Source organism: Carlito syrichta, unplaced genomic scaffold, assembly GCF_000164805.1.
Source record: "Carlito syrichta isolate Samal-C Ts95f unplaced genomic scaffold, Tarsius_syrichta-2.0.1 Scaffold301617, whole genome shotgun sequence".
Classification (NCBI taxonomy): Eukaryota; Metazoa; Chordata; class Mammalia; order Primates; family Tarsiidae; genus Carlito; species Carlito syrichta.
Window position 1 is genome coordinate 275,780 of NW_007245713.1, and position 15,501 is coordinate 291,280.

The 15,501-nt window shown below is 46.6% G+C and overlaps 1 protein-coding gene across 3 annotated transcripts in view; it reads left to right on the top strand.

The window, feature by feature from the left end:
• Positions 1-15,501, top strand: part of CACNA1D (calcium voltage-gated channel subunit alpha1 D) — a 160,261-nt gene that overhangs the window by 114,644 nt on the left and 30,116 nt on the right. For 2 of the 3 annotated variants that reach the window (XM_008054924.2, XM_008054923.2), the window contains 8 exons: positions 4,405-4,449; positions 4,841-4,969; positions 7,575-7,640; positions 9,361-9,452; positions 10,401-10,560; positions 11,141-11,268; positions 11,407-11,503; positions 14,371-14,473. In XM_008054924.2, coding sequence (XP_008053115.1) covers positions 4,405-4,449; positions 4,841-4,969; positions 7,575-7,640; positions 9,361-9,452; positions 10,401-10,560; positions 11,141-11,268; positions 11,407-11,503; positions 14,371-14,473 — 820 coding nt within the window. The remainder of the gene's footprint in view (positions 1-4,404; positions 4,450-4,840; positions 4,970-7,574; positions 7,641-9,360; positions 9,453-10,400; positions 10,561-11,140; positions 11,269-11,406; positions 11,504-14,370; positions 14,474-15,501) is intronic. The other variant, XM_008054925.2, reaches the window with a different exon arrangement.

The window sequence follows — 15,501 nt, forward strand, 5'->3', positions numbered from 1 at the left end:
CCCGCCCCCAGCCCTCCAGGCTATTAGGATATCACTTTAGGAGATTGCAATTTTTCTCCACTGGTCCTTGGCATGGAGAGAAGGCTCAAGGCCACCTTCTCATTGAATCTGTCTTTCAACCCACATTGACTAGGCATCTGTCATTAGTAGGCTCTGTGGAGACACAAAGATTAAAATTGACTGGATATCCTTAACCTCTAGTGTAAATACATGAGAATGGAACTGTAAATTCCTCCACCCCCCCCTTCCCTCCTCTTTGCAGAATGCCCTGGAAGAGCGGTGCACGCCTTGCACGTCATGTCCTTGTCCCCTGAGCTCCTGGGTCCGCCGAGCATGAACACCCTTGGTTCATTGTTGGCTGGTTTTAGCTGCCATAAGTCATCATTGTTTGCAATGCTTAACCTGCTGTGCTCTCTCCCCCAAAACTCTGTTGATCTTTCTTTTCTGTTGCCTAATTGATTTTCATGTTGGTTTTATTTTTAGAAAATTGTAGCGGCAAGTATATGTATGCATATATACGGTGAAGTCGTTAAAGCAAAGCACCTCTAAAGACTGTGTGCTTGTTTTTGGCCTCTCTACCTTTAGTTTTCACTGCGTTTCACAGGATGTGCTAAGGATTGGTGGTCATCTAAATTGTTCGCTATCCCATATATATTGTCATCTCCAACCCGGGGCCATCTTGGTCGGTCACACTGGGTTCTGTGACTCGCCAACATAGTCTTTCAGAATGAATTATCTGGCTTAGAAGTGATGAAGTCAAGCTTGCATTTGAATTATTTGCAAAAACATTTTGGATGACCCTTTGCATTGTCCTGCTTGCGTGCTCACAACCTGCTGCCCCTTTCCTGTGTCCTCACACCTTGCTCTGTTTCTGGTTTGGTAGCTCTTAGGGACTTGTTTTTGTCACATTTGGTCATAACGCCACCAAGATGCTAAAATATCAGAGGATGACTCCTGGGCTCACCCTTGCTCCCTCTTTGATGCCTCTTTGTTCCTTGAATGGTGAAATGACCCAGCAACGTATTTTTCCTAACCTGGGGATGGCTGTTGCTGACATGTAGTCTTTTCTCATTCTCCTTATTACCTAGGAGGCAAAATACTTGTTTAGAAACCATGTCTGCCTTATTACTGATCAAAGAGCATGTAAAAAGCCAGGGAACTCAGCAGCCAATAGCTCCACTCCATTTATGGACCCTTTTCCAGGAGCCAGGTCATCTAGGCAGTGGTTGTGGACATAGACTCAGTGATGCCAAATAAAGAAGCCCCCCTCCCAGAGGTGTTACACACCAGATCAGAGGCATTCAGAGGTGGCTTCCCCTAGCTGGGCTCTCTAAGATGCCTTGGGTTACCCATCCTAGCTGTTCTGGGATGCTGGTTTGCTTCCCGTCTGAATTGGAAAACTGCATCTTCTCAGCTCTTCCAAGTGAAGACTGATTCCATTGATTTCACTTGGGAAACTCAGGGATTTGGGGGGGCTTCTGCTGTTGAAAGATGCTGGTCCAGAATCTGCCTCAAAAGTCTGCTTGAGAGCTGTGTGGGAAGAGGTTAGAGGGAACATCAGGAGAGTCCCAGGAATCCGAGGAGCTTCCTGGACCCTAACATGAAATCTGGCCTCCTGGGGCTAGGGAGCATTCTCCCTGTAGCCCCCCAACTAAGGAATATGACATCTTAAAGTTGGAAAGGACTCCTAAGCTTGTCTAATTCCTGAGGTGACACTAAACTCCCCCATTGAAAATTGATTCTCAGCCACTCAAGGCCGTCTTTGGAAAGCTACCTAAGAATCCTCCCCCAAGCCTGTGTTCTCTAGAATGTCCTGTGGGTGATCCTCGGAGTCAAGTGTAATAACAGCCCACTCATGTTTTTCACCCTCCAAGGCTCCCTTGGTGTTCAAGCCTCTTCCATCTCTTGAAAGGGACATAGGGAAAGAGTCTCATCTCTCTCTTTGCCAACGGCAAAAGACTCACTGCTTAGCTGCAGCAGTCTGAGTGGGCTTTTCTACTGACCCCACTCTATATGGCCACTCCAGGCCTAAAGGGCGTTAGCTGGGGTGAGTGACCAACTAAATACTTGGGCCAGTTTTATCCAGGCCCAGAACTGACGTTGTCAGCCCTGGCAGCACATTTGAATCACTGCAGCACTTTTCAAATTCCCAAAGTGCAGGCACAGCCCAGATTAGTCAATCTCTAGGCCATTTCAGTGTGCAGGCCAGGATGAGAGCTGGCTTGCTCCTTCATCAGGCTGGCATTTGAAGTGTGGGCAAAGCCATCCTCAGGGTCCTTTGGGTGTGTAAGATATTTTGGTAACTAACTTGCACAATACCCCAGTGCTGCCAGTTACATCCTGCCCAGAGCAGTCCTCCTTGCCCAGTAGCATGCGGTGGCGGGGGTGGGAGGCAGTTGTCACGGGCACACTGGGGGTGCATGAAGCTTGGTGTGCTGTTTGCCCTTTCCTTCCTTTTTTGCATGTTGTGCTGTCTTGTCCCTCTACAGATACTGTCTCCTCCTCCTTTTTCTTTTTTTCAACAAGAGAATACCCATAGTGTGAAGCTCCTAGTCTGTGATTTGCTGTACTTCAAAGATATCAGCTGAAGGAGAGATGTACACTTTGAAAGTCAGTTTGGCTGCTAACTAAGGGAAGGGTCATGAATGGTCTGTCAAATGTGGAGCAGGGTAGGGAGGGACAAGCAGAGGGACTTGGACCAGAGTGTGGCCAGAAAGAGTATCTTCCCTGACAAACAGGCTTCCTTATTCTCTTGCAGGTCTAACACACAAGTTATGCCCATTTCAAGAGGACAACTGTAGAGTGCTCTGTCCCATGCACAACTGTCTGGTCCCCTGAACATAGGCAAGCAAGCAGAGATGTGCATGCTTGCACACTTAACCCACATACCACATATAACACACTTTGGCAGGGCAGGCCAGAGTGAAGCCTCTCTGTGTACAGCCTTAGTGAGGATGATGGTGGGACCAGGAGAACTCTGGAAAATGAATTTCCTTATCTGTTAAGGTCTTAAGCCAAAAAAAATTATCTGTGAGATAATAGAAGAGGAAAGAAAAATGGCAACCCTGAGTTTTGACAGACCTGCTATGGAATTACCATTCTGAGCATCCCAGGTGAAGCAGGGACTCCTTTTTAACCGTCTTGAAATCTGTTCATCTTGGGTTCATGATCACATTGCTGAATTTCAGTTGTCCTTTGATATGCTCAAACCCCCTATTCTCTATGAATTTTGTGGAGTTTCTGTTTGGTCTCGGGAGGTAGCCCTTGATGAGAGAGAGGCTTCAAAACTGAGCCCTTCTTTCCCTGTATCTCCAGGGCAGGAGTGCACACATCCAGATATGCACACATGTCCCTTTGCTCTGTAGACACACACCCAGAAAGCCTCCTTGACACCCCTAACCAGAAAAGCTTTATTCTTCTCTGTCAGTTTTCAGGTGACACAACTGAAGGGAAAAGAAAGGCACATCCTGATTCTGGTTCCATTTCCTGTCACTGTTTAATTTAAAGATGCCTCCTGGTGTTGGTTAGAGTTTGCTTCCAACTTGTCTGCATTCTCTCAGATACTTATTGAATACCCAATGTCAAGCGCCATGCTGGGCCCTTAGCAGAGTGAGGCAAGGTCTCTGCCCTCCCAGGTGACCACCAGTCATCACAGAGTCATCATTCTGGGCCCAGGAGACTGGAGATCAGCCAGACCTTGGAAGAGGCAGAATGCTGAAGCTCAAGGAGCTGGTCCTATACTGTTTCTTCCATAGGCTCATATAGACCTGTGCTTTCTCTGGTCTGAAAGCTGTCAGAGCTGTGAGTTAGGCCATGAAGGTTTCTCTAGGGAAAGCAGTCTCTCTTCTCCTTGCCCTGGCTTGATCTGTCTAGCTCCTCAGCAGTCTGGCCAGACAAGCCACCATTGGACATACACCGCCCAGGCATTTGGTCCCATGGGAGCAGGGCGTGGTCCAAGAAGGCTTGTGGACCACAGGCAAGCACCCCTGTCTGTGGCATACTGTCCCCCAGGGTTAGAAGGCCTGCTGCAGGGAAGTTCATTCCTAAGGCCCATAACCCTGACTAGGTGAAGAGAGCTAGTCTCCCCACAAGAAGCAGAGGCATACTCTACGTTTCTGTCTTTAGAGGCACCGAGGACTAGCAGCTTTATCTTTACTGGATACCTGCCAACCTGGGGACATCATGTCCTTGGATGTAAATTAGAAAGTGATAGTGTGTCTGTGCCCATGGCTGTTCTTTCTCAAGTCCAGCCCCAAGTAGAGTCTCTGGTATTTTCTCAGGGAGGGACCAGGTGTGTTGCCCAAAGACATTAACCACACACTTTTAAAAAGGGGGGAATGCTCTCCAGAACCACTCATTCCTTCCCAGTTCATTAACACATTTTCAATCTTTGATTTCTTAAAGCCAACTGAAAGTGAAAATGTCCCTGTCCCAACTGCTACACCTGGGGTAAGATCAGTGACTGGTCCCCAGGGGCTGGGCCTTTTCCTTGAGTTTATTTGACCATGTCGAGTTTTCCATGGGTTTTTCTGTATTCTCCATGACTGTCCTTCCAGAACAGTGTCTGCAGTGGTTTGCATTCATCATCAGTGTCCAGTACTGTTGACCAGCCCAGCATCCTTCTCTAACACAGTAGAACACGTGGACATGCATGTGCTGTGTGGATGCTGTGTTGTTAGCATGTAACTCTTCCTTTCATGTCATGCTTTTTAAGATGAAAAGGCCCTAGAGACACATCTTCAGTTCTTACCACTGTCACCTTTGCATCCGTTGCTGTTTTTCTGAAAGTGTTGCATGTTCTACTTTCATTGGGTTTGACCTCTCCATGATAACCCTTCAGAACTCTGAAGAGAGCAATAGAATCTCCATCACCTTTTTCCGTCTTTTCCGAGTGATGCGATTGGTGAAGCTTCTCAGCAGGGGAGAAGGCATCCGGACCTTGCTGTGGACATTTATTAAATCTTTTCAGGTAAGAGCCTTGCCAGGGGCTTCTCTGTTTGTCTTTGAAGGTCATGTGTAAGTCAGTGCTCTGTCCCTTTGCTGGAGGATCTAGCCTCCCCCTGCATGACCACATGTAAACCTAGGTCAACAGAGAATGTGGAATGCTGGAGAGACCCAACTCGGTGTTTCTTGGGTACATCATATGAGATTACTGGCCCAAAGGAGACAGTAGAGAAAGCAGTAAGGACCTGTAGCTGAGCGATCTGCTGCATTTCCAAGACTGAGAGATTATGGGGTCTCTGAGCCCCTCAGTCCTCTCCAGGATACCCAGTGGTGGTTATGGTGTATGAGAGAGTGACAGTCCCAGCAGACTCCCTGGAAACCTGACAGCTTCTCTATGGGATAGTTTTTCCTCACGTTGCTGCAGTACTGTCTGTCAACTGGTCGAGAATCAGAGACCACTCCATCTGGGCCAGCACACCATCACCAGTCTCTGGGTTATCCTGTGCCTGGAAGGGTCACAGAGTTCGGGACATTTAGGCATAAACCAGATCTCACTTATCACCTATGATTTTTCAGATGGGAGTGGCTCAGTTCTAGACTATTCCTGAGCAGAACCAACTTTTCCCATACCTTCCAGTACCCTACCCTAGGCATTCTAGTCTTCTGTACTGAATCCACTGGGAGAGCAGAAGACGGAGGAATACAAATTCTCATTTAAAAGATGTACCCATGTAGGGAGTTTGTGGATATGCGTGAGCATTAGGAAGTGAATCCTGCACCTTCATTTTAAAAATTAACTATTTTGCCGGGCTCGGTGGCTCAGCCTGTAATCCCGCGCCTTTGGGAGACAGGTGAGTGGATTGCCTGAGCCCGTGGGTTCGAGACCCGCCCGGGCAGCGAGACCTCATCTCTACAACAAAATCAAAAAATCAGCCGGGCATGGTAGCACATGCCTGTAATTCCGGCTACTCAGAAGGCTGAGGTGGAAGGATCGTTGGAGCCCAGCAGGCGAGGCTGCGGTGGCCGGGAGCGGCCACTGCACTCCAGTCTGGGTGACAGAGTGAGACTCCAACTCAAAAAAATAAAAATTAACTATTTTGTTCAAAATTAGTAAATGTTCCCAATAACAAATGAAGCTATGCAAAGACATATAGAGAAAAATTCAAACTTGCCTCTCACCCACCTCTGGGTGGTGACCAGTGTTAAAATCCCAGTATTTTTCTACAGTGAGTGGGATTTGAACAGGTGAAGGGGAGAAGGGGCCATGTCTGGGGGAGGAGGGGTGCAAACACTCTAAGAAGGGGAAGTCACAAGTCCAGCTGGGAAGAATGAGGCTGGAGGGAGGGGGAATGGGTTCTGGGACCCTGGAGGCGAGCCTTGGTCTTAGGAAAGCACAAGCTCCTTGACAGTTGTTATCATATAAAGTATCAAAGCCTGTGAACGGACTGCTGTAAAAAGAGAATGGATTCAGTCATACTGTCATCTTACTTTTTAAAGAAATTATTTCACTTTTTAAAAAAGATTTGATCTCCTATAGATAAGGAAGTCATGTCACAGAATAGCAGTTCATTAAAAAAAAAAACAAAACAGAGAAACCTATGCTAGCAAAATTTATAAACATTTGATAATCTAAGAAGAAAATGCATACAGGTGTGGGAGAAAAGCTTGAAACTAACCCTGTTGGACTCTGCTAAGTGGTCAGTTGGGGGATGGTCTCCTGCACCAGGTCAGGCTGGCAGGCACAGGTCTGCAGCTGGCGCAGGTCTGCAGGTGGCAGAACTGGCAGGCTGTTAGCCACTGACTTTCCAATGAATTGTCGCCAACAGAGAAAGCAGGTACCTTAAGCATGCGTGCCTGGAATTGAACCTAGCAATCTGGCTATCCCATGCACGTGGACATGCTTGTCACATGTGATGAGGCAGAACAGCAGTTGGAGAACACTGGAGTAAAGGGCTGGGCCTTTGATCAAATGCATGCATTGGGTGTTTCTGAAGAGAACCCAGGCTGGGTGACCCCCCAGCCAGCTCTATTCTTCTCTGGCCTAGCCTCCCCAACTTTGTGGTTTTTCCAGAAGGTATGCATTTTAAGAAAAGTCTTTTGATTCTACAGCAACAGCCAGAAAGTGGTTCTTCCCCTCTCACCCAGTAATTCCACTCCTAAGACTTCACCCTCAGGAAACACTTCAGCAAGAGTGAGGTGATTTTGCATAAAGATGTTCCTTTGTAACATATCTAACAACACTCCCCACCCCAAACATGCCCACAAAGGAAGTGGAAGCAATCTCATTGTCCAGTGTTTTGGAACAGTTTCACAAAGGAATCCAATAATGAATTTAAGAATTATGATGAGAGTGACATGTCTGTGTTAAAAATGTTTAGGAGTAGGAAGCAGCGTTAGTGACCATGGAGAGCACATGCTGCCTGCACCATCATAATACTCGGCGTGCGTGTGGACAGCATACTCAGTACTCAAGTTGTTGTACTGGGTTGGGACTTGAAAACATCTTCCTCACTATCGGTGTCCTTTCACTGTAACACATGGCATGTGGCCCCTCATGGGTCTGCTCAGTCTTTTCCAAGCCTGGCGAGCACAGGCAGCTGGCACTGAGTCAAGTTCCTCCTCTCTCCCAGGCGCTCCCGTATGTGGCCCTCCTCATAGCCATGCTGTTCTTCATCTACGCGGTCATCGGCATGCAGGTAAGCTCTAGCTGTCTCTCCCTCAGGGGCCCTTTGACTGGGTAACCCAAAATCTGTGGCAGGACATACCTGAAGTAGAAAGACAAGGCGGTGATTTTTCAAACATCTCTGCTGAAGTGATAGAGAGACGAGAAAGACACAGCTCCTTGAGAGAGAGCTCCCCAAGGGAGACCTGGGCTCAGAAGTACGTGGAGAGGTTAGGATACACTAAGTAAAGCTGTGTTTCATGGCACTCCTCGCCCACCAACCGGAGTCTTGGGAGAATCAACTGGTTGAGAAAACCCCTAGTTGACTTTAGCAGCGATAGGGCAATAGAAGACCCAACAGCAGCGGAAATACCCTGCTGAAAGAAGCCATCGTTGTCAATGTGGGGGTCATATTTTCTGCACTGATGTTACTCAAAAGATATTTAGTGATACAAAAGCCTGTTTATATTCTGAAGAATTATGCTTTATTGTAACCAAGTGAGATTCTCACTTGAAACAACATATTTCTAGATGCTATAGTTAGGACTCAACTGGGACTGTTATTGTGCTCCAATAGCTGTGTGAGAATTGGCAGGAATCCAGGCTATTCTGTGCCCCTGACCCAGGGGCTGAGGGCCTGCAGCCTGCCCCAGCTTCTTCTGGGGGTGGGAGAGGGATTGGGTCTCCCTGACAGCTGAAGCTCTAATACCAAGTAGGTGGTTGGGGTGGGGCAGAGGGGAGCATCCAAGAACAGAGATGAGTTGGAGAGCAGCAGGCAACTGCAGTCTCCCCACCTGTGCTGATGACATCTTTAAGGTATAGGAGGATGTGTGTGAGAAAGAGGTGGGAATGATTCTAGGGCAGAGAAATGGTCGTGCTTTTTTTTTTTTTTTTTTAAATCCTGAAGGCATAGATGCATTTGCAGATCTGTAATAATCTTACCAGAATTTATGAAACAAATGTCAGTGTACTTGAGCCCCTTTGATTCAGAAACATGTGGTGCTGTGTGCCCTGAAGGGTCTTTTATTATGTACATTCTCATATAAAAAAGAGTCATCTCTGAACTGCAAACCACACTGCACACAGTGACCTCCAACAGGTGTTTGCAGGTATCAGGCCCTCTAGGATGTCAGTCGGCTTCCTATGCACCTTTCCATTGTTCTAAAGGCAAAGCCTACTCTCCTGCCTATGGCTTGCAGCTCCCACCCTCGCCCCACTTCCCTCATCTTCAGCCTGGTCTTTCTTCTGTCTGCTCCTCATTCATGTTCTTTCCATACCTCAGGATACCCACTGTGCCACCCTGCTTCTGTGCAGGTGGTGTTCCCTCTGCCTGGAACACTCTTCACCTTTCTTATCACTTGACTGACTTTACATATCCTTATTACTGGGCTTAAATGTCACTCCCCTTGCAGGCCTTCCCTGGCCCAAGCCCCCTAACCTTGGGTAGATAAGCCTGCTCTGTGTTTACCTGTGTTTGGGCCATCCCAGCATCACTGTTCAAGTTTGTCATTGCCTAGCTATTTTTGGTCTGTTCCCCAGGGTAGGGGTTCCTTGAATATGAGACTGTGGCTGTCCCAGTGTGTAACCTGGCACCTGGCTATGCCTAGCAGATCTTTGTTGAATGAATTATGTGCCAAGTGCTATGAGAAAGCCCTAGTTGGTGTTGATCAAACCTGACTTAGTTCTGAATTCACCTGTGGGTGTTTTGGTATGACCAAATCTATTCTTTTTCTCTTAACAACTCCTCTACCTAGATGTTTGGGAAAGTTGCCATGAGAGATAACAACCAGATCAATAGGAACAACAACTTCCAGACATTTCCACAGGCAGTGCTGCTGCTTTTCAGGTGACTGAGTCTGGCACGGGCAGTGTTCCTGGGCAGGGGGTGTGAGTCTCCCTATATCTCTGGGTCCGGAGGGACAGAGGAGGTGTGTTATTAAGGCAGTATACCTTTCCTAGTTGATTGTGGTGGCTTTCTGTTTTTGTTTGTTTTGTATTCTTAAATAGAGACCCTAGCATTTCAGACACAGGGATTTTGCTGGATTGTTTAAATGGCTATGGTCACTCAGATTGGGGGTGGCTTAAGTTTTATCTGTTTGGGTGTTAGTAGGGATACTTAGGCTCCCAGGAAAATTGTAGAATATATGTGTATGCATGGAAGCACACACTAAACTCACCCAGGAAAACCGAAATTTAGCAAAAGGTTAGAGGCCTTTTACATAGTCAGTGGGGAACATCCTGAAATATACGATTTCAAGTTTCATGGGATTGTTTTTAACCTCACTTAATTAACTTTGTAAACAAGCTACCTTATAGTAAGAAAACTTTCTAGAAATCATGGAAGTATGTCTAGTGACTATAGTGACTGTGTAACAAAGTCATTTGCATGTTTGGCGGTTTCCAACTCTTTGCTTTCAACAAAATTGAACAGGAGTCAATCAAGTTTTTAAGTTGCCCTTGTTAATTTGCCATTAAAAATAATAATTATTGAAATTCTTGTAATGCAAGTGTTTGAAGTAGAAAAAACACAAAAACAAACATCCGTTTATACAAAACAATTAATGCACATACGTCAGTTGGTTGTTATAAATTGAAGGGAGTTGTAGCAGGACCTCCAGCTACTGAGGTAAGTTGCACGTGAGAAGAAGTAGGAATTTCAGATTTCCAATGATGCAGATTGACTTTTCCTCACAGTTCTTAAGTTTTGCTCTAGTTAAGAATTTCCCCCCAAAGGTCTAAGCCTTAAATTCCTTCTTCCCCCACTAAAGCCCTTTTGTTTCTTAACCTGAACAAGGTGTGCAACAGGAGAGGCCTGGCAAGAGATCATGCTGGCCTGCCTCCCAGGGAAGCTCTGTGACCCCGAGTCGGATTACAACCCTGGGGAGGAGTACACATGTGGGAGTAACTTTGCCATCGTCTATTTCATCAGTTTTTACATGCTCTGTGCATTTCTGGTAAGTGAGCAAAATAGCTCTTCTCGATGTACAGGTGTGTGAAGCATTTGGGGTTCAGACCAGTGACATTGCCTTGTTCAGTCACCACAGAGTAGCTGATTTGGACGAGCTCGCTGGACTCCACTTGGCGGGTGGAAGTTTCTGTTTAACCAGTCATGTGTCACTCCACCCTCACTGTAAGCAGGGAGTTGGTGTTCATTCATAGACTTGGGCAATTACCAGCTGCATCAGTTTCTTAGGGCTACTGGTTCCTTTCTAAAAATGTCAAAGCCACTGCATATGGGGTAACTTATGAGTGTGAGTTATTTGGTGGTAATGAAATTATAAACCTGCCATGTGCTTCAGAAGGCCAGCAAATGCATCTGCCTGCCCTCCCTCAATACTTTGCCAGAGACACTTTGGAAAGCTAGAGTCCTGCCCTTTTCTTAAACATTTTCCAAACAGAAAGTTTTTACAACTTCTCTTGGAGGCATGGGTTCAAAGGCTTCATGTTCCATATAAATTAGGAAATACATAATAGGGTCTAACCCAATCCATGCAACTGTAGCTGAAGCTCTATATTTCTGGTTTGCCTTTTCAGATCATCAATCTGTTTGTGGCTGTCATCATGGACAATTTTGACTATCTGACCCGGGACTGGTCTATTCTGGGGCCTCATCATTTAGATGAATTCAAAAGAATATGGTCAGAATATGACCCTGAGGCAAAGTAGGTTGAAAAGGATTCCATCTGGATTGTGTGGGCTGTTTTTGGAGTGTCCAGTGTGATTTTTGTGGAAGATGGGATGGACTGAAAGCTCAGGCCAGTTCGTGCTGCCCTGGACCTTATGTTATACTTTGTTTCCAGGGGAAGAATAAAGCACCTTGATGTGGTCACTCTGCTCCGGCGCATCCAGCCTCCCCTGGGGTTTGGAAAATTATGTCCACACAGAGTAGCATGTAAGGTGAGCCTCCTATGTGCGTTTGATACCCTCTCTTGCAGGAGTCACAGCTCCATCCAACAAACCCTTACTAAATGACACTCGGCCAGGTTTCTGTCAGGTGCTGGTGATGCAGAGATGAATGATATGTGATCCCTGTCCCTGAGGAACTCTTAGGTTTGTAACTCTTAGGACACACTGTCAGGAACAATCAGAAGAGGAAGAGAATTCTGCAGTTTATCCTTAGGTAGATGGTGGGGAAGATGATATCAGGTTTAGAAGGAGACATAGGAATTTGTCAGAAGCAGGAGATTGGACATCATTATGGTGAATAGTGAGTCATTGGGTCACCAGTTGGCTAGGATACAAGAAGTGGCAGAGGAAGTGGACACAAGAGGAAGTGGTAGGAATGAGCCTTCTATGCCCTGCTAAGTCCCAGGAGAATGGGAGATTCTGGGGAAGAAACCTGAATTTCGGTTTTCCATTTGAGAAAGTTGACTCTATTGGCAATTGAGAAATAGACGGGGGTAAGGGGGATCAGTCAGGAGAGCCAGAATGAGGGCAACAAAGTAGGAATGGAGAGGAGCAGTTAGCCTCAAGATCCACTTAGGAAGTAGGACAGGGAGGGTTCGGTGGTCTGCATGAGGGGGGTGGGCAGAATGAGAGAAGGGCATATCTCCTAGCCTGGGCCTAGGTAGACCCAGGGACATGTGCTTCACACAACCCCTCTGCTGCAGACCTTTTTGGTTCCCAGGGGAGATGGGGCCTCTTTCCTGGCACGTCAAGCTGTGGTCTTAGGCATAGACCCAGATTTCCCCCATTTCGGCCATTTCAACACCAAAGCACATGCTCTGGAAATCTTAGATGAGGCTTGTCTTCCCTTCTAGCACAGTGAGCCACCTTTTCTATGCTGTAGCAACAGAAAAGGATTTCCCTTTTTAAAGGAAAATGTGAGATTTGTCTGTTGAAACTCTATGCCATAGAGTTCCATTCAGTCTGTTCAACAACCAGTTCTTGCTCCCCATGGATCTGAAGGGATCTTGGGGTCAGGTCTCCAGGCTGCTGGGCCAGCTCTAGACAGAAATCAGGGTAAGAGAAGTAGAGTCTAAAATATATTTCAGATCCTCAAAGAAATCCCCTGAGCCAAACTCATGTTCCCTGCCCTGAAAATCCGAAAAGCCTTATCAGCAAGTCTTTAGGGTCCTGACTTTTCCCTGACCTCACTCTGGTTGTAGGTACAGAGATTGGCTTTTTTTCTCCATACATTTTCCAGTTCCAGCCTCTTTTCTGATTTCCAAGAACAGTGTGGGATCCAACTCATTGATGTTGTCTTGTGTTTGGATTTCCAGACACTTTTGCATAAAGGATCCAAGTGTCCTTGAGGCACAGTTATCCATTTTTGCTGACTCGTGAACTTGACTGAAAAGTGAATGAATACCCAGGGCACCTTGCCTGCTTGCACTGGTGTTAGAGACAAGGATAATTGGGAAGAGGACTAGGCATTTGGGTGGGATGGGCCATGCAAACGCAAGATTCCAGACTGTTGGGAAGACAAAAGCAAAATATCTTTCTTTGGGACGTACTGTCAACCAAAAATAAGACATTTTCAAATATTAACACAATCAACATTACTGTTTATTTAGCACTTGCCACATGCCAGGCACAAAAATCTTTCTGTCCATGTGTCATTTAATCTTCACAAGTCCCCAACAATATGGTCATGTCATCTGCATTTATAGGTTAAAGTGGCTGGGGCCCAGAGAGGGTGTCCCTCACCCATGACCATCACTCATGTCTCCTCTGACCCTCATTGCTGGTGTTAGAGAAACAGGAGAGATGTGAGGAGCTGGGAACATGGATCCTGCTCTGAAAGACCAAACCTCAAACCTTTAGGGAAGCCATTCGGCTTATACAAACACAGGGAGTGCCCTGTGTTGGGAATAGTCATGAACTTCACTGTGTCTGTGACACAGAGCACAGTCCCAGGCTCTGTGCCTGGCCTGTTGTATCTGCTACATCATCTAACCCTCATAACATGCCTAGAATGGAGGTCTGACCCCAAGACCTCCATTGGGGTTAATGAGGAAAGAGGAAAAGGAAAGAATGCTTGAACACTGAGGTTTAATTGGTTAAAAAAAAAAAAAATAAACAAAATATACCATCTGAGTGTTAACATTTACATTTTGTGACTAAAACTTTGACGTTTGTCATCCCAGAGTTTTCTGAAAGGTACAGAACCATTAGGATGGATAGGGAGGTACACATGCACACACACACACACACACACACACACACACACACACACGTATACGTTTACATATTCACTGTAAGGAATTGGCTGGCATAATTATGGAGACCGGGAAGTCCCATGATCTTCCATCTGTAAACTAGAAACCTAGGGAAGCCAGACGGTAGAGTTCAGTCTGTGTGCGAAGGTCTGAGAAACAGGGTTGCTCATGGTGTAAGTCTTAGTCCAAGGGCAGGAGAAGACTGATGTCCCAGCTCACTTAGGCAGTCAGAGAGAATTCACCCTCCCTCCACCTTTTTGTTCTCTTGTGTGGGCCCTCAACAGTTGGATCATGCCCACCCATACCACCCACATGGGATGGGCAATCTGCTTTATTCAGTCTATCAATTTAAATGCTAATCTCATCCGGAAACATCCTCACAGACACACCCAGAAATCATGCTTAACTAGCTGGGTATCTCATGGTGCTACTGGACTGACATATACATTAGCCATCACATGGATGTTCCCCACATAGCCGTTGAACTGAACCGAGGGTTGACTAGAAAACAGATAAGCAATGAACAGAAAATAGACATCAAAAAGGGATATGGCTGTAGGCAATCATTTGCATCCTCCTAGAAACTTTTATTTCTATTTACAGAGATTAGTGGCCATGAACATGCCTCTCAACAGTGATGGGACAGTCATGTTTAATGCAACTCTGTTTGCTTTGGTGCGAACGGCTCTTAAGATCAAGACTGAAGGTGAGCATTCCCTAGAGCAGTACAGGAGGTAGGATAGGGAGGGGATGCCACGTTCCATCTTGCCTTCTCCCAGATGGCCCTTTTCTTGTTAAAGGGGAGGCCTTGGGGTACTGAGTGGTGAGTGTAATGGGATTGTCTGTGCTGGGCCAGCTGGCCGTCCCCTGCCTCCTTATTCTTTCTCTCCTTCCTTTATGCTTTACTTTGCCCCAGAATGCTTTGAGTTGGCTCATACTACTGCTTACTACCTAGCAGAGAAACAGTTAGGATGGTGGGTCAGAGATAGAGCCATCACGAACTCACCCCAACTGCCCTTACTCGTTCTGTGATCTTCCATGAGAGATTTCAGCATTCTGAACTGAACAGTGTCTTCCTCTATAGAAAGGACATAAATATGCCAATGTTAAGGATGTCCTGAAGATGAGATGAGGTGACATATGCAGAAGCTCCTCTGCAGCGCCCAGCACAGGGTCAGCACTAGCACAATGCTAGGACCAGATGAGAGACAAAATCAGAGTGGTCTTCACAGCCAAACTCAGCCCTGGCCAGAACCTGGTAAAACAGGCACTGCAGTGTGGCCATTGGGGTTGGCTCAGTGTTGACTTCAGAGGTGGAATGGAAAGCAGATTGCAGCAGGTTGAGGAGTTTCCAGGAGGTGAGGAAGTAGAGGCCTTCAGGGGAGTTGACTCTGAGGCACTTGGTGAAGGAGAGGCAAGAACAGGCAGCAAGGGATATGTGCTAAGTTAGTGAATAGGTGAATTCTCACAATCAAGGGAGACTCTTCCACAACGGCATCCTCTCCTGCCTCACTCACATGTGCTCCTTGTGGTATGCTTGTCTGTATCTGGCCCCAGGCCAGCATCATTAAGGGTTGCAGAAGGCTGCATGGTCTTATATGCTGACACGTTAGTTGAAAAGACAAGCATTGGCCGGGCACGGTGGCTCAAGTCTGTAATCCCAGCTCTTTGGGAGGCCGAAGTGAAGGGATTGCCTGAGCCCACAGGTTCGAGAAGAGCCTGGGCAACTTGGCA